This window comes from Crocuta crocuta, unplaced genomic scaffold (genome assembly GCF_008692635.1).
Source record: "Crocuta crocuta isolate KB4526 unplaced genomic scaffold, BGI_CrCroc_1.0 scaffold204, whole genome shotgun sequence".
NCBI classification, from domain to species: Eukaryota; Metazoa; Chordata; class Mammalia; order Carnivora; family Hyaenidae; genus Crocuta; species Crocuta crocuta.
The window spans coordinates 1595973-1618718 of NW_027529603.1; the positions used below are offsets into that span (position 1 = coordinate 1595973).

The following is a 22746-nucleotide window of genomic DNA, read 5'->3' on the forward strand; positions in this document are numbered from 1 at the left end:
CCCACGTTGTCACGTGGATACGAGGCCCAGCCCCTTAGCCCCCACCTTTCTTCTATTGTTTTGTATCCACCTCCCGGCAACTCTGGGGGGCCACCAGCAGGAGGTCTCCCAGCTCCGCCCCCTACCTTCAGGCCCGCCCCCGCCGGGCAGTCGCTCACAGCATGCAGGCGGGGCTCTGCCCTAGGCCTTCTGGGAAATGTAGTTCTGGAGGAAGGAGCAGTTCTCGACTGTCGGGATTCTTGCACCTCTAGGCTAAATTTGGGATGTGTATGAGGAGAAACGAGCCAAAGGGTAGAGGGGCAGGGTTGGCTCTTAGGATTCCTTCCCCTCCAGATTTGGGCAGGTGAAGGCCTTCTCGGTATAACGCGGTCACTAGCTCTCCATGTGGAAAAAATTTCTCATATGGAAAAAATTCTTTCATATGGAAAAAGGGTTCCGGACGATCTCAGAGTGTTGGTGCAGGACGGATCTTATTAAAGACCCAACGGGAGGAGGCTAGTTCCACCAGTCGGGAGGCCCAAGTTGTTGGTTTCCACCGAACCAGACCAGAAGTGTCTGAGGTTGGGGACGTTGGTATTCTGCAATGCCCCCTCTGCCCTCTCCCGCTCCCCGACACCCCGTGACGGCAGCAGTTAGAAATGACGGGGCCGTGAGATGACGGACGCGACCCACCATACCACTGCTCCAAGGAAGAGTTAGGTGCAAAAATGCTAAAGATCCCAGAGATTCCAGAACACCCCAACCCTTACTTCTAGAGGTACAGAGATATAGGGCTTTGTTTTGTAATTTGAAATTTCGTAGTCATGAAACCCTCTAAAATTATGTTTTGGACCCTTGGACTTGGGTAAGGCAGGGCAGCAAGGGTGTCTGAACATAGACTTTTGGGGGGCTGTGATGGAGTTTCTGGGAGAAGAGACCAAGAGTTTGGGTATAGGACAAGGTCTCTGACTGCAGAATGGAAGACTCTGGGTTCACGGAGATGTGGTGGTGAGGGAACATCTAGGTTTGGGGGATACTGAAGAAATGTCAGCTGGAGGGCCCTGCATGGCTAGGTAGACGCATTAGTTTGGGTGGAGAGGAGATCACCAGCTATTGTTATGTAGCAGGAGGGCACTCAGAGCCATCCAAGGGAAACACTGAGATGATGGGGGCAGGGAGGGCTCAGGGCAGGGTGACTGAGAAATTGCACCTCAGTTGAGGGGGCTTGGGAGAGGCCTGAGTGACTAGCTCCTCACTGCCAGATCCTGCTGAGTAAGGATGCAGGAGGCGGCCTCTGGGGTGAAGAGTTTATTTACTGCTCAGCCCCCTTGGCCCCGCCAGCCTGGGCTTTACCAGCAGTGGCAATCAGGATAGGTTTCAGACACAAACTCAGGGTGGATGACATAGTTGTTTCTTTGGGGGCCACCAGTCTTCTTGAAGTGACTTGTGTCCCATCTGTGGGGAGAAATGGGTCAGTCCTTTTAGACACTCATGGTCTGATTCCAATTCTCGGTGCTAACCGTATCCCAACATTTGCCCCTAATACTGACCCCATGCTCTAACACTGACCTCCTGACCTCTGATTCTATTATTAAATTTGTTTCCCAATACACGCTCCCTAACATTAATTTCTTACCCTTTACTTCAAGCCCTGAACCTAATGCCTTGATCTCTTGAGTCTAAGCCCCACTGCCAACCTGTGAACCCTTCCACGCCAGCCTCAGCACCTTCTTATGGGGTTCTCCATTCCCTTGCCCGCTTTGACGTCCCCATGGTATTAGCGCCCCCTGGTGGTAGCTTACGATCAGTGCATCGCAGCGGACAACCTGTTGCCGCGTTCCCCGCTGCGTCAAGAGCATTTGCAATGCATTTGTGCCAGACTTACCTAAGGTTCAGACAAGGGTAGTATGACGGCGGGGGAGTTATAACAGCACATTGCATTCCGGGCCGGTGCTCGCAGGGCGATACACTCCTGGAGAAGGAAATTATGGGTAGGAGGAGGTCGGGCCTTCTGATTTAATCGTATCCCCAAACCCACACCAAGGCTCTGAGCGGCGCTTCAGGTGTCAGTCCTGTGGCTCGGAGATCCTCCCCTCCTACCTCTTGGCCCTTCAAGACCCCATCGAAGCCACGCCTCTGGGAAGACATCTGAAAGCCCCTATCCTCGTTAAGCCTCGTTTCTGCCGCCCAGGCTGGGCCATGGAGCACGCTGGACTCGGGAGGGTCGGGCTCCAGTCGTTGAAGACCTGGGAGACCCCGGATCCTCTCCACTGAAGGGCAGTTATTCCAGCACTAACGGCATTTCTAAGGCGCAGGCACTTTCTCGCTCCCCACTCGCCCTTCTGCCCTTGTGAGGGATGAGACTCAGCCTCGCACAATGAATCAGACTCTGGGAAAGGGCGGAGGGGTCAGGGGGCGGGTCACCATGGGTTAGGATCCAGGATCCCCTTCCTCTCCCAAGCTCTCTAGACCCACGCGGACTTTGGAGTTCTCCCAGGCTCAGTCCGCCTTGATTGCCACCTGGTGCAGGGAGAAGGTTGCGCTGCAGTTTGGGTTGTAGCTGAGGGCTCGGGCCTCAGTTTCCTCGACAGTAACACGCTAAATTCTCCACTTTCAGAGGTGGTGCAGAGCTCCGAGGCCAGGACTCCTCTGGTAATGCGGTTATGATTTCCTTGCTCACCTAACACGGGGCAATGACCCTTCCCATTATCGACAGTGACCGAAACTCAGGAACACAGGCCTCTTTTTTTGAGGACACATGGCACTCCGCAGGCTAGAACCTGAGTCCCCAGGACCGGGTGTCCAGGTAGGGAACGAGGTGTGGAATGGGGATCCAACCGACTGGTGTGCAGAGGGTTTCTTCAGCAAAACAAAGAAAAACCAAAAATAAAAACAAAACAAAACCCACAACTTTCCGGTGAGGCCTCTAGAACAGGTACAGGAGCCAGGTTGACTTTGAGCCCAGTTCGGGACGGATAGAGGCAGGAACCTGGGGGGATCCTTATGCAAGTTCTCCGGTTTCAGTGCTCAGCGCAGGCCCTGGGGCCGGCGGGCAGGACAGGACGGGGCCCAGTAAGGGTGTAGAGGCGGCTGCAGGCGGGGTCGGGTCTGGCATAGGGTAGGGCAGAGCTGGAAACGGTGAGGGATAGGGCGCGCACGGACTAGGTAGGCTGGCCCCGGGGGGCGGGGCTTGTTCGGGGGCGGGGCCCGTCTATGGCTGGAGCGGCCCAGCGAACCTTACAGTAGGCTGCTCTGCGCACAAAGGCCGGTGGCGGCGTTGCGTGCAGGGTGCTCTGGTGGCGTAGTAGTCCATCCCGCGTAGACAGTAGTGGCGGCCTGAGCAAGCGCTTTCATAACCCTGGAAGGGTAGGCGGCCCGGCAGCGGGTCCACGCACCCGCATCGGGGTGTGATCTGCGGCAGCGGCTGGTTCCGTGACAGCGAATTCAACATGTTCACCACCACCTCACGCTCTACGCCCGCGGCCCCAAGCCCGGGAGACCCACAGAGTTACAGGAAAGGGAAGAGACAAGGTTGAGACAGAAAGAGATGGAAACAAAAACAGGGACAGATAGAGACAGGATTATACCCTCTACAGGACCTTTATCCTCTGCCCAGTCCCCCAGGTCCCATCTCGGCCGTCCTTCTGGTTTACCCCATAAACCNGGGCACCGCAAGGGCATTCCTCGAACAGCTGTCTCCATTCCAGCCTCCTGGAAGTGGCACACATGGTACCTCAAACTCTGACCTGGAAGAGTTTCTCCTTTTGGGGGTCCTCCCTGAACCTCCAGACCAGTCCCAGGCCACGTCTTCTCCCGCCCTGCAGATGATCTCCTACTCTCCCAGGCCCTGAGTGTTCAGGACTGTCACGCGGCAACGCATTTACTCCGCCTCCGGGGAGCGGGCAGGGAGGGAAGGAAGTGGAGCAGTAGGCGGAGGGGTCTGGACCTGGACCTCTGGCAATCCTGCCTCAGCCTTTGCCTTTGGTTTTACTTCTGTCTAGCTTCTGTATGGTTGTGTCTCAGTGTGTCTCTAATTGAGGAGAGGGAGTGTCAATACTACAATATTGCCTGCCCATCAGAATCACCTGGAGAACTTGTGAAAGACTCTGATTCTTGAGGAGGTTCTGATTCAAAAGTGTTCAGTAAACCCTAGGTCAGCCATCAGCCTGCAGTTAAAGAACCTCTGCTCTGGCCTCCCACCCTCTCAAATTTCCTCTTTCCTCTGGCCTGGGCTCCTTCCTGTCTCCCTGGAAGACTCTTCTGTATCTATCTACACTGCCACTGGGTGGCCTTGATCTCCCTCCAATTGTCCATGCTCACATCACAAAGGAGAGGAGAGTGGAGCAGGTCATTGGCTCTTTGGCTAGACCTTGTGGGAAGGGGCCAGGTGGCAAGCTTCAGGAAGGTAGCAGGTCAGGGAGTGCACACTAGTTGTGTCCCCCACAGAGCCCGGCCAGAGTTTGAGATCCAGGGGACCAGGAGTTGTTCATACAGCTCCATTCCTGGGCTCCCTTCTCTTCTAGAAAATACAAACTCTAGTTTCACACTTGGGAAAGAGCCTTGGAACATTGTTGGTGGGAAAGGGATGAGGAATTAATGGTGAAATATCAGTCACTGTGGTTTAGAGGTGGAGGAAGGTGTGTGTCCCAGACCCCCGGCATCCATGTTGGTCACAGTAGATACCTTAGGTAGCCGGGGAAGGCATGTAGTATATTTGTTCCAGCTGGTACAGTTGTAAGGTCCCATTCTCCATGTGTTACACCGGTCACCACATAGGTAGTATGGGTTGCATTTGTCTACTTGATCATAGGGGTGGAGACATAAAACTTTGTTACTCCTTATTCTACCCCAAGATTCAGGTCCCCCTAGAGGTTTCTCCTCTGATCCCCAGGACAAAGCTGGACTCTTACTAATATCCCTCAGGCCAGTCAAGCTTAGCCTGTCCCTAGATTTAGACACTGAGATATAGGCCATTTTTCACTTAAGGCACGCTTCCAAGTGGGGTTGGATCCTTTGCACTGATCACTTTCCATACTGGCACCACCCTCTATGAATCAACCAACCTGAAAATGAATCCTCCTCCCAATTTCTCCCTCTCATCTTCCACATCCAGGCTCCAAAATTTGCTTATTCTGCCTCCTTAAAATCACTTGAATCTATCCCCTATTCCAGTCCCCCGTGATCCTACCCCTGTATCTCTGCAGTGCATACGTAGGAGACAATATCATGTTATGGTTAATAGAATGGACTCCACAGACATTTGGGGTTGAAATATCAGCTCTGCCAAATATTAACTCTATATGACCTTGACTGGATTAATTAATTTCACTGTGTCTCAGTATCTTCAATTTTAAAATGGAGTAATAGTATGATCTACCTTACAGGGTTGTTGTGAGATTTCAATGAGTTAATATAGTAAAACACTTAAAACAATGCCTGGCACATAGAAAACTATTATTACAATTGGCCTAGTAACCTCCCTGCCTTTTCTTGAAATCCTAAAATCCAATCTCCACATTGATTTTCACAAACTAAAATTTGACCAAGACACTTCTCTACCTAAAAATCCTTCAAAGCCTCACTCATCCAGTCATCTAAGTCTGTTCTAAAGGCCATCTGTGATCTACTACCCTAACACTCTGAAAGAACACATGTGAGAGACGCTAGGAAAGGAGATGTAGGAGCCCTAGAGGAAGAGCAGGTGTGTATATGTGTGGGACAGTGTGTTGGGGTTTGGAGTTCAGATTGGTGAGTTGGACAAACTAAGTTTGAGGTGTTTGGGGACATTCAGGTGAAGTTAACTATAATCAGATGGAGAGTGGAATTCTGGTGAGAAGTTAAGGGTAGAAATAAAGACTTAGAGTTGTTGGTTAAGACATTGTTAGATAAAATTGTCTTAGGAGTAAGAAGAGAGCTCAGATTAGCACCCTGAGGAACCCCACATTTCCAGGATGGGGGGATAAGAGACCCAGGCAATTGAGACATCAGAGAAGCTGAGGAAGGAAGGAATTTCAAGAAGTAGAGAATGGTCAGAGAGTGAAATGCATAGTATAGTTCTCAAAAGGTAAAAATAGAAGAATCCCATGGATGTGGTAATTAGAACTACACAAGAGCAGTTTTAGTGTTTGAGTGTAGGAGATGCTGACTCTCAATTTCAGCTGGATAAAGATTTATCATCAATTAATTCAATACATACTTATGAGGCCTGATGGTGTTCGAGACAGAGGGGCACAGCTGTAAATCAAACAAGACTCTGCTCTTTTGGAATGTACAGGGAGACATCAAAAACATCTAACCAAATGGGAAAGATAATTTGTCATAAGGTGTAAAAAGAGTGAGGAAGTAGAGACACTGCATATAGACTATGTTTCCAAAAATCTTGGTTGAAAAGGGGAAGACTAAGAGAATTTTTAGGAAGGAAGGGATTAGAAGAGGCTTCAAGGTTGAGGGGAAAGAGGTCTGGTAGGGCAGAGAGAGGCAGCAGAGATGGGGCCAGTGATAGAACAGAGTCACTAAGAAGATGGGAAAAGATGGCACTGGAATATACCGGGAAGGATTTGTTTGGAGGAGGTTAATACTCCCTCCATCTCTCTAGGGATAAGACCCAGGTGTCTTCTGGTTCTTTGGCACAGATAGGAAACTCCCAGAAGGCAGGGTTTGGATCTCCCCCTCTAAGGAGTCAGGAATAGGGTCAGGTCAGGTGGTTGGGAGTCAAGCTGGGATGGAGGTGATGGGAGAAGCCCAGATTATGGGTGGGGATAAAGTTGATATGGTATCAGGGAGGACATCAGGATCCATGTTGGGCTAAGGTTAAGGGTCATTGTTGAGGTCACTGAGTGGGGTCAGAGTTGAGTAAGGGGTGAGGCCCTACCTTCCTCTTGACAGAGCCAGTATTTCTCAGGAAAGTAGGGGTGGCCTGCTATGGAACCCTTATAGGTGTAGTCCTGCACGGCACACTTGACCATCTTCTGCAGGGCTTCAGGATCCACGTGGCGCTGCATAGTCTGAGTCAGGCCCTAGGCAAAGGGAGCGGGGAGGAAATAGCTAGGTGTGTAGAGGCCCCAGCCTTGGTGTCCTGCTGGACCCAGATCCAGCCCCTATTGAGAAAGTCAGCCCAGGTGGGCCCTCACCACTCCTTCCTATGCCAGAGGGATTCCCTTGCCAGTCTTGGCCCCCTCTGCATAGCTTTTTGTTTGAATTACACTTTACTCCTTTCTTTTTATCTAAGGCTCGGGCTTAGAGCCAGGCATTTGTTCTCAGAGTGCTTTTCTGATGTTCTAATTTCTGTCTTTTCCTTGACTGGGAGCTCTTTAAGGGCAGAGCTGTGTGTTCATGTCCCCTTTCTTCCAAACTGTGTGCTATCTGGGAGCTGGGCCTGGGTATCCAACAGACTAATAGGCCCCTGGTATAACCTGGAGCTGAGGAAAAGCTGGCTGTCCTGGGATCCAGCTGCCCTTTGCAGGTATTTTGGACAGGGAATGCTCTCTGGGAATCTGGCTCCTTAAAGGATATGTAGGATGGGGCTGGAAGGACACCTAATTTAAAATCAAATTCCCTGACTCCAGTCTGACCCTGATTCTACTGTGGCTCTGATCTTGATACTGATAATCCTCTTGACGCTGGCATTCACTTTGCCCTGGTCCTTATTCTACTCTGACCTTTTTCCTGATCTTGTTTGAGGCCCTGGGTCCCTCTGCTTCTTGGGGTTTACCTCGTCTTAGTCTTATCTCCTTCAACCCTTTGTTGGGCTAGATCTGTGGAATTCCTGATTATGACCTACATTTGGGGCTCCCTTGTTCTCAGCTGAGGGCAGAATACCAAATTAGTTGTGAACCAATAGATCTCTGCAAGCAGCTGCTGTGAAAAGGCAGCTGGGTTACAGAGGTGGGACAACCAGCAAAGTCAAGAGACCAGAAAGGACTTCCTAACAGTGGGCAGCGAGGTGCTGGGATATGAACTGCTGTCCACAGCTCTCCCTTATGATTTGGAGAGCAAAGTCTTCTCTTGGCCAAGATTAGACCTGGTGCCCCTACTGCCCTGAAAACCTCTCAGCTGAGGGGTTTCTTGGATCTCTGTGCCCAGCTGAGGTTTTGTTTTGTGGGCAGATCCCTGCACAGTCATACTCCATATGGATGAAAGAGTCTCATGACTTGGCCTTTATACACACACACACACACACACACACACACACAGAGTCATTTAAAAGAACTCATTGAAATAATCAAATTTTCCCTTAGAGGCTTTACTCAGATGTCTGTATTTTTATTGTCTGCTCATATTTAGGAAAAGGAGACTATAAAAGCTTACTGGAGGCTTTGAGTTGTGGGTGGGCTTTATCAACCATAAGCATCATTGTAGGATGGCTTGGTTAAACTACTTTTGTCAAATCCTGTCAGTATCTGTAGGTCTTTCCTCTTGGGCTGATCAGATCTTTCAGAAGAGATTCAGTCTCTGGCCTCTGGGTGGGTAGTGATCTAGCTGCCAGTGTTCTGAGAATCTATTAGAGAAGAGGGCTGCTGGTGGGGGTTTAGCATTCAGTATGTAGAGGTTCACCTGTTTTCAATATGGTACCCTGCTCTCGACTGGTATCCCCAGTCCTGAAATCCTTGCCAAAAGATAAGCCTTCTAACTTTTGCAGAGATGGGGCAGGCAGTCACCCCATGGCATGTAATAGAAGAGGGGATTAGTGGGTCTTTAGATGTTTGTTTTTTCTTTCGTTTGTTTTTAGAGACAGAGTGAGTGGGGCAGAGGGGCAGAGGGAGAGAGAGAATCCCAAGCAGGCCCCATGCCCAGCACAGAGCTGCACAGAAGTGAGTCTCAGTCTTATGACCCTGGGATCATAACCTGAGCTGAAATCAAGAGTCAGATGCTAAACTGACAGAGCTACCCAGGTGCCCTGGGTTTAACTGCTTCTTAAATGGTTTTCAAATCGTCCTTATTTTAGCCTTGGTTCTTTCCCATCTTCATTTCCAGAGAAGCCTAGTATTACCAATTCCTGAGGTTTTTTGAAAATTCTGCAGTTTTAAGTTGAATTATGTCTTGTGCACTCGCTGCTGGCTTTAGATTCAGCTTTCTCAGATCTGCTGACAGATACCACTTATTTATTGTACTTTCAAGCTTCTGAAATTTTGCAACCATTAGTCCCTTCTCTCTCACTACTCTTGTGAGTTTATATGTTAAATACCCATTTATAGGAGTTTTAGAGAGTTTCAGGAGAGAGTCAAAATACATATGTGCAATTTCAACCCAGAGCGTTATAGTTGTATATTCCATATACTAATCCCTTGTCAATTACATGTTGCAAATATTTCCTCTCTGTGGTTTGTATCTTCATTTTCTTTATAGTGTCTTTTAGTGAACAGACATGTTAATTTTAACATATGTGAATTTATTAATCTTTTACGTAGTACTTTTGTAACTTGTTTAAGAAATACTATCATACTCTAAGATAATGGCGATAAGGGCGCCTGGGTGGCTCAGTCTGTTAATCGTTTGACTTCAGTTCAGGTCATGATCTCACGTTCGTGGGTTTCAGCTCAGTGCTGAAAGCTAGCTCAGAGCCTGGAGCCTGCTTCGGATTCTGTATCTCCCTCTCTTTCTGACCCTCCCCTGCTCATGCTGCCTCTCTCTCAGAAATAAATAAAAATATTTTTTAAAAATTAATGGAGATAATGTCCCATATTTTCTTCTAAAATCTATAGTTTTATTTTCCATATTTAAGTCTTTAATCTGTCAGGAATTGCTATTGGAATTTGGTATGAGTTAGAAATCAGTTTTCTTTTTATCCATATGGACATTTGATTGCCTCATTGAATAGTCTATCTCTCCCCCCACCTATCGATTTGCAATGCTACCCCAAGTCTGATCTATCTTTTCCCATAGCTTTACTTTCAATAATCTCTGTTGCATATTGTTCTCACAGATATATGGCTCCTTATCTGATCTGTTTCATTCTCTATCAGTCAAGTTGGCTATCCCTACAGTAATACTTATGCTTTATAGATTTCTATAGCTTGGTAATAATTTTAATATCTGATTGGGCAAATCTTCTTCTCTGGTGTGTTTTAGTTATTTCTGGAGCCTCTGCTTTTCTCTATAAATTTTAATTTTTTAAAAAGTCATCTCTATACCCAATGTGGAATTCAAACTCATGACCTCGAGATCAAGAGTTGCCTTCTTTACTGACTGAGCCAACCAGGCACCCCTCTATAAATTTTAGAGACAGCTTTTCAAATTCTTCAAAAAATTCTGTTGAGGATTGCTTTGAATTTTTATGTTGGTCATTCTTCCTATCCAAAAGCATGTTATACCTCTCCATTTATTTTCTTAATTATTCAGAATTTTATATTATCCATGTAGTTTTATACACATTGTTAGATTTACTTCTACTTACTTTTATTTCTTGTTGCTAGAATGATATACATGTATGTATGTATGTATCTGTGTATATATATTTTAATTTTGTTTTTTTAAAATGTTTGTTTATTTTTGAGAGAGAAGGAGAAAGCATGAGTGAGGGAGGGGCAGAAAGAGAGGGAGTGATAAAAGCCCAAGCAGTTTCTCCACAGCACAGAGCCCGACGGAGGGCTTGATCTCATGAACAGTGAGATCATGACCTGAGCCAAAATCAAGAGTCGGATGCTTAACTGACTGAACCATCCAGGTGCCCCTATAGACATGTATAGAGATATATATTTTAAGTTATGCTTCGTGGAGTGCCTGGCTGCCTCTGTAGGAAAATCACACAACTCTTGATCTCAGGATTGTGAGTTTGAGCTGCAAGTTGGGTGCAGAGACTACTTAAAATGAATAAATACATGAAAACTTTAAAAGATAATGCTTTCTAAGTATTTGTCGTTGATGGAAAGAAATGTCATTGACTTTTTATCTTATATTCACCCAACTTTCTAAATTCTTATTCTAAAAATTTGTAGATTCTCTGTATACAACTGTATCATCTGTAAATAGTTTTTTTAAATTCTTTTCTTACCTGTGCATCTTACATGATATTGCTTTTCCAATGTACAACTTATATTGTTTTCCAAAGTTTGCCTCTTTCCTTAAATTAACAAATTAAAAATCACAATTATTTTCATTGACATTGGTTGCTTAAATTTATCTCGTGTTTACTAATTTCTTAGGTCATCATTCCTTCTTGCATCTCAGACCTTCCTTTTGTGGTCACTTTCCTTCTCCCCAAAGTATATCCTTTAGAAGTTTCTTTATTACAAGTCTGATGGCAGTAAACATTTTAGTTTTCGTTTGCCTGATGAGTGTTTATTTTTTTCTTTTGTTCTTGAAAGGAAGAGGCTTTGAAAATAATTTTTCTCTGCCTGTTTTTAAGGTCATCTCTTAAGCCAGTGTTAACGAAGTTCCACTGTGAGGTACCAAAGTGTGAAATTCTATTTAATTCTATATCTGTGAATTCATTTCTTTCATTAGTTCTGGAAAATTTGGAGCCTTTTTCTCTTCAGATAATGCTTATTCTCCTTTCCTTCTGAGACTCTGAGTAGATGTGTATGGGATCTTCTCCTGTCTTTTCATATATTGCTTAATGTTTCTTTTATATTTTTTAACACTTGGTCTCTGTATTGCATTCTGGGAAATTTCTTTTGCTCTTTCATTTCACTGACATTAAAACAAAATTTTAATTTTAATTCCAGTTAGTTAAGATACAGTATTGTATTAGTTTCAGGTGTATAATATAGTGATTCAACAATTCTATACATCACCCAAAGCTCATTCCAACAAGTACACTCCTTAATCCCTATTATCTATTTAACCCATCTCCTAACCCAACTCCGCCCTGATTACTATCACTTTGCTCTCTATAGTTAAGAATCTGTTTCTTGGGTTGTCTCTCTTTTTTCCTTTGCTCATTTGTTTTGTTTCTCCACATGAATGAAATCATATGGTATTTGTCTTTCTCTATTTCACTTAGTATTATACTCTCTAGCTCTATCCATATTGTTACAAATGGCAAGGTTTAATTCTTTTTTATTGGCTGAATAATATTCCATTGTATATTTATATGTATATATATACCACATCTTTATCCATTCATCAATCAATAGATACCTAGGCTGCTTCCATATCTTGGCTATTGTAAATAATGCTGCTATAAACCATAGAGCTGCCTATATACCTTTGAATTAGTGTTTTTGTATTCTTTGGGTAAATACCTAGTAGTGCAGTTGCTGGGTCATTTGGTAGTTCTATTTTTAATTTTTTGAGGAACCTCCATACTGTTTTACACAGTGGCTGTACCAGTTTGCATTCCCACCAACAGTGTGAGAGGGTTCTGCTTTTTCCACATCTTCACCAACAACTGTTGTTTCTTGTGTTCTTGATTTTAGCCGTTCTGACAGATGTGAGGTGATAGCTCATTGTAGTTTTGACTTGCATTTCCCTGATAGTAAGTGATAATGAACACCTTTTCATGTGTCTGTTGGTCATCTGTATGTCTTCCTTGGAGAAATATCTGTTCATGTCTTCTGCCCATTTAAAAATTGGATTATTTGTTTTGTGGGTGAGTTTTAAAAGTTCTTTATATATTTTAGATACTAACCCTTTATTGGATATGTCATTTGCAAATACCTTCTCTCATTCAGATTTCCTTTAACATTTTTTTAAATTAAAAGTTTAAAAAGATTTTTAAGTTTACTTAGATACTGAGAGAGAGCGAGAGAGAGAGAACACGCATAAGCTGGGAAGTGCAGAGAGAAGGGGAGAGAGAGAATCCCAAGCAGGCTCCACATTGCCAGTGTGGAGCCCGATGTGGGACTCAGACTTATGAACCATGAGATCATGTCCTGATCCGAAATCTAGAGTCAGACACTTAACTGACTGAGCCACCCAGGTGCCCCCATTTTTTTTTTTTAATTTTTAAAGTTTACTTATTTGAGATTGGGGGAGGGACAGAGGGAGAGAGAGAGAGAATCCCAAGAAGGCTACACACTGCCAGTGCAGAACCCCATTCAGGGCTTGATCCCACAAACCATGAGATAATGCCTTGAGCCAAAACCAAGAGTCTGAAGCTTAACTGACTGAGTCACCCAGGAGCCCTCTGTAGGTTGCTTTTTAGTTTTGTTGATTGTTTCCTTGCCATGCAGAAGCTTTTTATTTTGATGTAGACCTAATAGTTTACTTTTGCTTTTGTTTCCCTTGCCTCAAGAGACATATCTAGAAAAATATTGCTACAGCCAGTGGCAGAGGCTACTACCTGTGTTCTCTTCTAGGATTTTTGTGGTTTCAAGTCATACATTTAGGTTTTAATCCATTAGAACTTGTTTTTCTGTATAGTGTAAGAAAGTGGTCCAGTTCCTTTCTGTTCCATGTTGCTGTCCTGTTTTCCCAACACCATTTGTTGAAGAGACTGTCATTTTCCCATTGGATATTCTTTCCTGCTTTGTCAAAGATTAATTGACCATACAGTTGTGGGTTTATCTCTCGGTTTTCTATTCTGTTGTATTGTTTTGTGTCTATTTTTGTGCCAGCACCATACTATTTTGATTACTACAGCTTAAAAAAGTGTTTATCTGTTTATTTTGAGAGAGCCAGCACAAGCCACGGGGAAGGGTAGAGAGCTAGGGAGACAGAGAATCCCAAGCAGACTCCACATTGTCAGTGAGAGGCCAACGTGGGGCTTGAACCCATGAACCATAAGATCATGACCTGGGCCGAAATCAAGTCAGTTGACCAACAGACTGAGCCACCTAGGTGCCTCTGATTGCTATAGCTTTTAATATAATTTGAAGTCCAGAATTGTGATGCCTCCAGCTTGCTTTTCTTTATAAAAATTGCCTTAGCTTTTTGGGGTCTTTTGGGGCTCCATACAAATTTTAGAATTGTTTATTTAGTTCTATGAAAAATGCTCTTGGTATTTTGATAGAGATTTCATTCAATCTGTAGGTTGCTTTGGATAGTAGAGACATTTTAACAATATTTGTTCTTCTAATCCATGAGCAGGGAATGTCTTTCTATTTCTTTGTGTCATTTCACTGATGCTCTTGAGCTATGTTTAATCTGCCCTTTGACCCATTCACTGAGTTTTTGGTTTTATTTTTTATTTTTATTTTTTTGAGTTTTTGGTTTTAACACATATATTTTTTATTTCTAAAATTTCCATTTGGTTCTTTTTTACATTTGTCTGGTCTTTAAAAAAGTATAATCACTTGTTGCTTGCTCATTTTTATGATTTCACATTTTATTTTTAATATTTCATAATAATTATTTTGCATTATTTAACTGTTAATTCCAATATCTGAAGTCCTTGGAGGTTTTAGTCTGTTGTTTGTTGTTTCTGCTGACTGACATATGGTGGTTTGTTTCCTTTGATCTCTTATTGTGCACTCAGCTTTGATTGACTTTACTCTGAAGGATACTTGGAAGCCTACATTCAGGATATTTTCCACTACAGAAGATATACATTCATCCATGTGTTCATGTGTGCATGTATGTGTGTTGTGGGGGCAGGGAGCCAGAGATCACTAAATTTTCTGGTTTAGTTTGGAGTTTAAGATTTAGTTTCTTCATCTTTCATCTAACTTATAAACTCCTGCTTATCATGCTGATATTGGCATTCATCCTCAGGGCATCCTTTTAAGTATGCTTACCACTCACCTCCATGAGAGTCGAAAACAAAATAAAAATTGTTACACAAGATCCTAGTTGTTTTGAAGCAGGAGGGCCCTTTAGAGTTTCTAGGTCACCATAATACCAGAAGGAGAAGAGTTTCCTTCATTTTTAATCTCACTGCTATCTGGCTTTCACACCTCTCCACTCACTGAAGCTGTCTGGTCTGATTACTAAGGGTTGCTACATTCAAGAGATCCATGTCTGTGTCGACATCTGACTCTGACCTTTGTCTAACAATGCTGTCTTTGTTGGTTTCTCTTTGATTTTCCTCCCATCACCCTGTCTCCTTTTATGGCTCTTCTTCCTTTACTTTCCTCTTAAATAATCAATATTCTCTAAAGTCCACCCTTGACCACCTCCTTACTCTTCCTCGGCGATCTCATTCACTCCTATGACTTTAGCTACCACTGGTATGTTGATTTCAAAATCTGTATCTGTAGGCCAAACCTCTTCCCTTTGCTTCACTTAAGTATATCCAACTACTCACCAGATATCTCTTGGGAGTCCTTGAATATTTTTGTCCTCATATGAACTCTGAATCTCTTTCTGATCTGCAATTCCAAATCTCAGCTGGTAGAACTACTCTTCCTCCAGTTGCCAGAGCCCCAAACCCAGGAGTATTCCTTATCTCTCCTCTCTTCTTTATACCCAGATGGTAACCAAGAGCTATTGTTCTACTTTTTAAAATTCCCTCCTATTGAATGTCAAAAAGCAGGCAGTCACTCTCATATTTTTCTGGTGGGCATGTAAATCATTATATCCCTTATTATAGCAATTTGAAGTGTATATCAAGTTTTTGAAGTGTGTATATCATTTCTCTCAACAATTTCACGTTTGAGAACTTATCCTAAGGAAATAGTTGAAGTCTACAGATGTACACAAATGGTTATACTAGCAAAATTTTATAAATAATATAAATTTCCATTAAGATTCCTTAAATATATTTTGGTACATTCATAAAATAAAATACCATAGAGTCATTAAAATGACATTATAGACTATTTTTACACAAGAAAATGTACCTGATATATGGTTATGTGAAAAGAGCAAAATTCAAACATTAGTATACAATGTGACACCATTTTCATAAGAGATATTTGCTTCCTGAAAGGGCATATAATAATAAATTAACAATGGTTAATTTGGATAGTGAGATTATAGGCTTGTTTCTTTGTGCTTGTCTGAGTTTTCCCAATTTTCTGCATTGAGCATGTATTTATTTTAAAAATTCTCTATTAAAAAAAATTCCTTTTTCACTGCCAGTCTCTCCTTATCTCTCACCTACACCCTCCTCCTTCATCCTTCACCACCTCACTGTGCTTCCAGCCCTGAGCCCCAACTCCTCCACCAAATCTCCTGCCACTGTGGTTTCTCTTAGCTAGCCTCACTCTGTGCTCTGGTTCTCAATTCCTGGTGGACCCCTGTCTCTAGGTTGCCTTTTCCCACAACTGTTTTCTTCTGGAGGACTCCTTCAATATCCCTTAGTAGACCTGCCCTTTAAGATCCAGCTCTTGTACCAGTACATCCACTGGGCAACTCTACTTTGTTTCTTTCTTTTCTGAGAGTTCTTCAAAGGCACAGCCTAGGCTTTTATTGTTGTATCTGCATTGTGCCTGACACGTGTAGACACTCACCATTTGTTGGATGGTACACATAGATAAATTCCCTTAAGCTGAGTCACAAGTAGACTCACAGATCTTGTCTCCATTTTGTGAAAGCTGCACACACCCACTAGGCCACTTATCTTCAAACACAGACTTATAGACACAAGAAGATTGTGATACACATGCATGAAAACATGCCTATAGCACATTTCCTGGCATATCCCACAGGCAGCCTCAGGGCCTTTGCATTTTCTGATCACTCTGCCTGGAACCCTATTCTTTGAGCTTGTCACAGAACTAGTTCCTCTGTTATCTTTCCAGTCTCAGTTCAACGTCACCACAACAAAGAGCTCTTCCATGACCTCTCTATTTAAGTAGTTTTGCTTGGTTAATTTCCATTTACATTACTCTGTTTATTTCCTATACAGCATTTTGGATAATTTATAAAACTTGTTTATTTCTTGATAATTATCTGTCTTTCCCCTCCTCCTACCCTGGAGTAAGAGGGCACCATGAGGCCAGAATTTTGTACTATTTTATATATTACTATAAATTCCATGACTAGGCAAATGCATAACACACACACACACACACACGTGCACGCAAACACACAGCTACAAATAATTACAAACATATAATGACAACCACACACTATCAGTCATTCAAACACATATGACCATACACTCTGGCCTGCCAGCCCACCCAACCCTCACTTACCGGGGTCACAAACTTGTTGGCTTCCCAGGCCCACAGAGGTGGGTCTTTATAGACCTCCTTGATAGAGGTAGGAGCCCTGTAGGAGTCACTGTAGGTGCTGATGGGGGTCTTGGTCTTACGGGAGAAGAGGAACATAGTGAGGTCTAGGGGATGCCGTGGTGGGCTCTACCTACCAAGGACTCCTGTAAGACATCAGTGACCACCCTCTCTCCCAGATAGCCCACACCACCAGCCCGGCAGGTGCCGCTAGCTGCTGTGACCCCCTCCTATGGAGGATCTCTCAGCTTCCTTCCCCTACAACCTTCCTTCTCCTACCCCACCCTGCTTTCCCCTCTAGGATGGGCACTGCCCATTATGATATCACCTGGCTCAGCCCCATCACCGGAGAGGTGAGGAGATCCAATTCCCTTCCCACCCCCAGCCTCTTACTGCCTCAAGCCTCTAAAAAAGCCCAACTTCCAGGGCGCCTGGGTGGCTCAGTCGGTTAATTATCCGATTTGGCTCAGATCAGATCTCACGGTTCATGGGTTCAAGCCCCACGTTAGGCTCTGTGCTGACAGCTCAGGGCCTGGAGCCTGCTTCAGTTTCTTTGTCTTCCTTGCTCTCTGCCCCTCCCCCACTCATACTCTGTCTCTCCCTCTCTCTCGAAAATAAACTATTATAAAAAAATTTAAAAATAGAATAAAATAAAAAAGCCCAACTTCCAAGAGTTCAGAGGGTCCCTGAAGATCTTCTAGGCCAAACTTTTCACTTTGATGAAGAGAAATGGAGGTTATGAGGCATCAAGCGACTTGTCCAGGGTCATGCAGAAGATCAGTGGCAGGCCTGGCCTGGGAACCCATGAGAGGAGGCAGGGTGAAATGTGTATTCAGAGAATCAGTTCTCTCCCCTTCCCAGACCACCTGCCCCTTGCCCATAACCCAGGTAGGGAGCTGAGGCTGGCTTATTTGATGCTTTTAATATCATTATTTGTGTTACACGATACACAACCAAGGATGATGGTCAATACTGCAATGGAAATGTTAAAAAAAATATTATACACGGCTCATGTCTTCCACACACCTTCCTGGAAATAAATTAGTGAGCACGGAGAAACCTGGCTGGCTGGCAGCCAGAGCTGAGGGTGGAGGGAGTGTTAAGGCAGTATCTACAAGGGGGAAGGATGACAGGGGGGCAAGCTAAGGCCTCGATTCCTCCCCTCCAACATCCCAGATAGGGAAGGAGGGAACCACACACACTCCTAGACCCAGAAGGTGCTGGCTGCCAGCTTCCTACTTCTCTCTACCACTTGTGCACTGCCTCAGTTGGAAGCCCTTGCCTGCCAGGGAACTAGTACGTCCTGTGGGTAGGGAGCTTTTCCCTGGTTTCACAGGGCTAGAGAGGTTGAGCAGTGGGCCAGTCATAGAGCAAGTCAGCAGCAAAGGCAGTAGTCTATATGAGCCCTCGTGGGGGCCCTGTCCGGAAAAGAGGAGGTACCCATGTTCTAGAAGGGTGAATCAGGGAGCCCAGGGTGATGGTAGTAGTGGTAGGAAGCTTGGCTCTGGGGCCCAGATGATGGGATGGGGATGCTGACCAGGGTGGGAGAGATAGGCTCAGATGGGGGCCAGTATGAACCCTGTAGGCCCTCCAAGTGCCTTCTTTGTCTTTGCCTCCCTTTGGCATTTTCTCATCACTTAACCAGGGTCCCTGCTAGAGGAGGTAGGGGTGGGTTGGAAGAACTGAGGGTAGAGAGCTGCACCTCAACACTTTGGAGTTGGCAGCCCAACTCTCTTCTCACTACCAGCAGCCTCATTCTCTCTTCTCACTACCTTCTCCCTCCTTCAGCTTCCATCTCCCAGGAATGGCATCCAGGGAGTGGGCTGTGCATGTGTCCTCCGCATGCTTGTAGCACGTGAGTGGTATAGATGAAGTAGTTACACCAGCATGTGTGGGTTGTCAGCATGGAGGGATGGGGAGTGTACACCCCTGGTCCCGGGATATGGGGTTTGAGGGCATGAGACCTGAGCAGTCTTAGGGTATCTGTGCTATCATTTTTCTTTACACAGGGACAGGTCTATATTGCCCAGTTGGTGGGTATGGGGAGAAGGGGGTGGGCCTGGTCACCTCCTCCCTCTCGATTTTCATCCTCAGCTTTTCTGCCCTTCCCCCACCATCAGCACCAGCAGCAGAAGCAGCAGTACACACATTCTCACAGACACCACATAGAGTTATACACACAACATACACCCTCCCACACATACATGTTCACTCACACACACACACACACACACACACACACACACATTCCCAAATAGACCCCAATATACACAGGTCCCTTAGAAACTTCCCCTCTCCTTTCCATACAGACATACAACTCAGGAAGCCCCTTAGGTGCATTCAAAGACACACAGAGACCTTCTTACGCACCTCCACAGAAATTCCTATGAAGAAATTCCTTCAAGTTTGAAAAGACCTTAAAAATAATTTCAGACACTGCTCACTTTACAGTTGAGAAAACTGAAGCCCAGAGAACACAAGTGGCTTGCTGAAGATCACAGAAAGGGTGCCAGGGCCAGGGCCACAACCCCAGCCTCTGACTCCAGGGCCAGGGCTCTCAGTCCACTGCTGAGCAGCTTCTCACATTGTTAACAGACCACGCAGTCACTTCCCCACCATGGACACTCACATCTGCGACAGAAACAGACATCCCCCAACACAAAGAAACAGATACACACCCTACCAGCCTCAGACACACACCCATTCTGCCAGGTTCTCCCTACTGTACACATGCAATGCAACCACTATATTCTCCTAAACTTGCTTCCTTGAAGATTCCTACTAGGAAGCAGCATCTGGGATCTTGGGCTGTAGAGAGATGGGAATGGGACATTCGGGGCCCAGCCTTCCCTCTTGCTTCCAGTCTGGGATGGAGACCAATGAACAGAAGCGTAGGGGGTGGGAGGAGTGGGCATTGGTTGGGGGGGTGAGTGAGTACAGATCATATCACCCCAAACTCTGGCCTGTCTCTAAGGCCCACCTTACACTCCTCCATGACCCAAAGAGTAAGGAAGGGGGTGAATGGGGCAAAAAGGAGGAAGAAGGCAGTGATTCTATGGGTGGGGGGCAGTATCCCACTGGGCAGCTTTGCCAGGCTTCCCATCTGGAGATGGGAGGGGAAACACAAAAAGTTATATGGGCCGGCAGGGGGCATATAGAGGGGGCTCTGAGGTGCTAGGCCCTGCTCCCACTGCCCTGGGCCTTTCTCCCTCCCAGCCCCTTTCCTTGTCAGGCTGGGCTGGGGGACTCACGGCTTCGCTCGGGTGGGGCCAAGCCCCTGGCTTCCTGATGCCTCCCCTGCTCATTAGTGTTGTCCTCCCTTGCTGTCTGGTTCTTCCTCTCCCCCAACCGACTGCAGCTTTGGGGAGGGGGGGGCAGGGTGCTGGGCAAGGTCCCCCAAGTGACTGAACAAACAGCCCCCACCGCTCCTCAGCCCCCGGGGTGGAGAAAGACCCGGTTTTGGTTTCTCCGGCTCCATGAACACACAGAGGTACACGTCCTACCATAGGAGGAAGCAATGACTGTTACGAGGTTGGCGGCTGTAGGGGGCACGGGGCCGGGGGCAGGCAGACGAGCTGGAGAGGGGTTGGCCCCTGCCCTGTCCAACCTGCCCCGCGGGGGGGCCCTGCCCCAGTCGGCCGCAATGGCCCCGCCCGCTACTGAATATGGCAGGCGGTGGAGGACGTGGCCTGGCAGCACATGCAGGTCGGGTTCACGGACTTGGGGGGGATGAGGTCCAGGTCCTCGTCATCAGGTATCTCGTCTAACCGGTAGCCGTCCTTCAGCAGCTGGATGTTCAAATCTTGGTTGATCTGCTGTAGACAAAGGGGAGGGAGGTCAGGCTCAGGGCAATCCCTGAGGACCACCCACAGCCGGCTGCATCCCCAGGCCCCAGGCCGTCTGCACCTAGCTCATTCCCATCCCAGGTCACCGAAACACCAGGCTTTGCCACTCCTTAGGCCCAGACCTAAGTTCTGGCTTTACTTCTTACCAGTACATCTTCGTGGCCCCCGCCTCTCTACAAAGAGCATCCCATTCTAGGGGCAACTTCTGTCTCTATTTTGCAGAACCCCGTAAAGCATCGCCCGTATTTCACACTCCGTTCTGTTTAAGAACACTGTTCTAACCTCACCTCAGGCTCAAACCCTGCTCCTAAAACTGGGCTCCCCGCACTTGAAGACAGTGTTTTAACAGCCTCCAGGTTCTTTTAGACACTGTCCCAACCCAGGCCCTGCCCCATTATGCCCCACCCCCATGGGGATCCACCTAGCTTTGCCCACTGCTCCTCTCAGGGTGTGATTTGGTGTTGGCCCCACCCCTTTCCTTGGATGGAGGTGGTCCTGCTCAGGTGTATGTAGGGCCCTAAGGAGTGGGGCCTCACCTCAGCAGAGGAGTAGCCAGAAGAGGAATATCTGGACATGTCAAAGTCATCATCGCTAGTGGTGGAAGAAAGAAGACAAAGAGGTAGTGATTCCCTGATATTAAATACAAAACTCCCTGTATCCCACCTTCTACCATATTAGTCAATACCTTCCCCTTCCCCCATGCTTTCAAATAACAGCAGATCTAAATAAAAATTGTGCTTATCATGCAAATGCCCAGCTTCCCTTCTAAAATTGCCACCCTTAACCTCCTCCTAGATAGAGCTGCTATACCCTTCACACCCATCCTCTCACTGTTTGTCTAGTCTCAAACCCCCTGACTTGTTGGGTTTCCCCAAAGTTCAAGTGTACCCAGGTGTGTTCCCAGCAGTAGGGAACATCGAATCAGGGCCCATCCAAGAGGCAGCTATTGGATCACTTATCCAGGATAGCATCAGACTGTGCCAATCCCCTTTTCCTCTCTCTGCTCTTCCCACCTCAGGTAAAAAATTCCATTCCCTGGAGAATTCATCCTTGGAGAGCTCCGGCTGTCTAAGGAACAACCCATTGTTCTGACAATATAGCAGGTGTGGCCTGTACAGCCCACTTGTATGTTCACACAGGTTTCTGTGGCTTGCCCAGTTGCCCCAACATCCCTGTACACACCTGTCTGTATCAAGAGCGACCAGTGGCTTCTCATCTGGGCTCTGGTCAAGCGAGGAGTAGCCTTTATTGGGGACGACGAGCCTGGGTAGAAAATTTAGGGGACTGGATTGGCAACTGGAGCACATAGGCTGGCGAGGAATGGTATCGGGCCCTGACCCATCACTCCCCCCATCCCTTGGGTCTTTTTGAGACTCTCCTCTCAGAAAGGAACTGGAACTGAGGAGAGAGGGAAGAAGGAGAAGTGTAGGACCAGCAGAAATAGATGTTGACTGGCAGGGTCCAGGTGGGATTGGGGGGCCTCTACCTTGTCCGGGCCATGACATTGTTCTTCTTGGGTTGCTGGTTGACGGGGCTCCCCATGCTGCCATTCTTCAGGGAGCCCTTCCGGGCCAGCTCCCGCTGCTTCTCTGCAGGAGAACATGGGAAGGAAGCTGTGTCCTGCTCCCAGGGCCACCCTACCTTACTGCTCAAGGTTGGCTGGGCTGGGCCTCCAGTGTAAAACCCCTTGCTTCTCTAGGAACTGAGGTAGAGTTCCCAACTCCAGGCCCTGCTGCTTGGTAGAGACAATGCTTGGTCCTCCACAACCTGAGGCAGACAGTGAGGGGCAACAGGAAGAGGCCAACTCTTGTCCTCCAGCAGCTCTACTCCAATGTGGGGCAGTTAGTGTGTGCCTGATGCCAAAGAAAGGCTGGAGAGGGAGTGATGAAGCAGAAGGATGGAGGAGACAGGGCTTCTTGCAGAGGAGA

At 46.3% G+C, this 22746-nt stretch overlaps 2 protein-coding genes across 6 annotated transcripts in view; both read right to left on the reverse strand.

The window, feature by feature from the left end:
- Positions 1-1272: 1272 nt before the first annotated feature.
- On the reverse strand, positions 1273-17249 carry SPMIP6 (sperm microtubule inner protein 6). The gene is made up of 7 exons (XM_077761833.1): positions 16938-17249; positions 6851-6995; positions 4663-4778; positions 3633-3690; positions 3216-3450; positions 1865-1951; positions 1273-1434 (listed from the first exon to the last, which is right to left on the reverse strand). Exons 1-7 carry the CDS (start codon positions 17070-17072, stop codon positions 1329-1331), a joined length of 882 nt encoding a protein of 293 aa, XP_077617959.1. The 5' UTR covers positions 17073-17249; the 3' UTR covers positions 1273-1328.
- Positions 17250-17882: 633 nt separating this feature from the next.
- FAM219A (family with sequence similarity 219 member A) overlaps positions 17883-22746 on the reverse strand; it is a 53790-nt gene continuing 48926 nt past the window's right edge. For 3 of the 5 annotated variants that reach the window (XM_077761900.1, XM_077761897.1, XM_077761899.1), the window contains exons 3-6: positions 22305-22407; positions 22001-22081; positions 21355-21409; positions 17883-20788 (exon numbers count right to left, since the gene is read on the reverse strand). In XM_077761900.1, the coding sequence (XP_077618026.1) occupies positions 20630-20788; positions 21355-21409; positions 22001-22081; positions 22305-22407 (398 nt within the window). In that variant the 3' untranslated portion in view covers positions 17883-20629. The remainder of the gene's footprint in view (positions 20789-21354; positions 21410-22000; positions 22082-22304; positions 22408-22746) is intronic. The other 2 variants (XM_077761901.1, XM_077761898.1) reach the window with 1 other exon arrangement.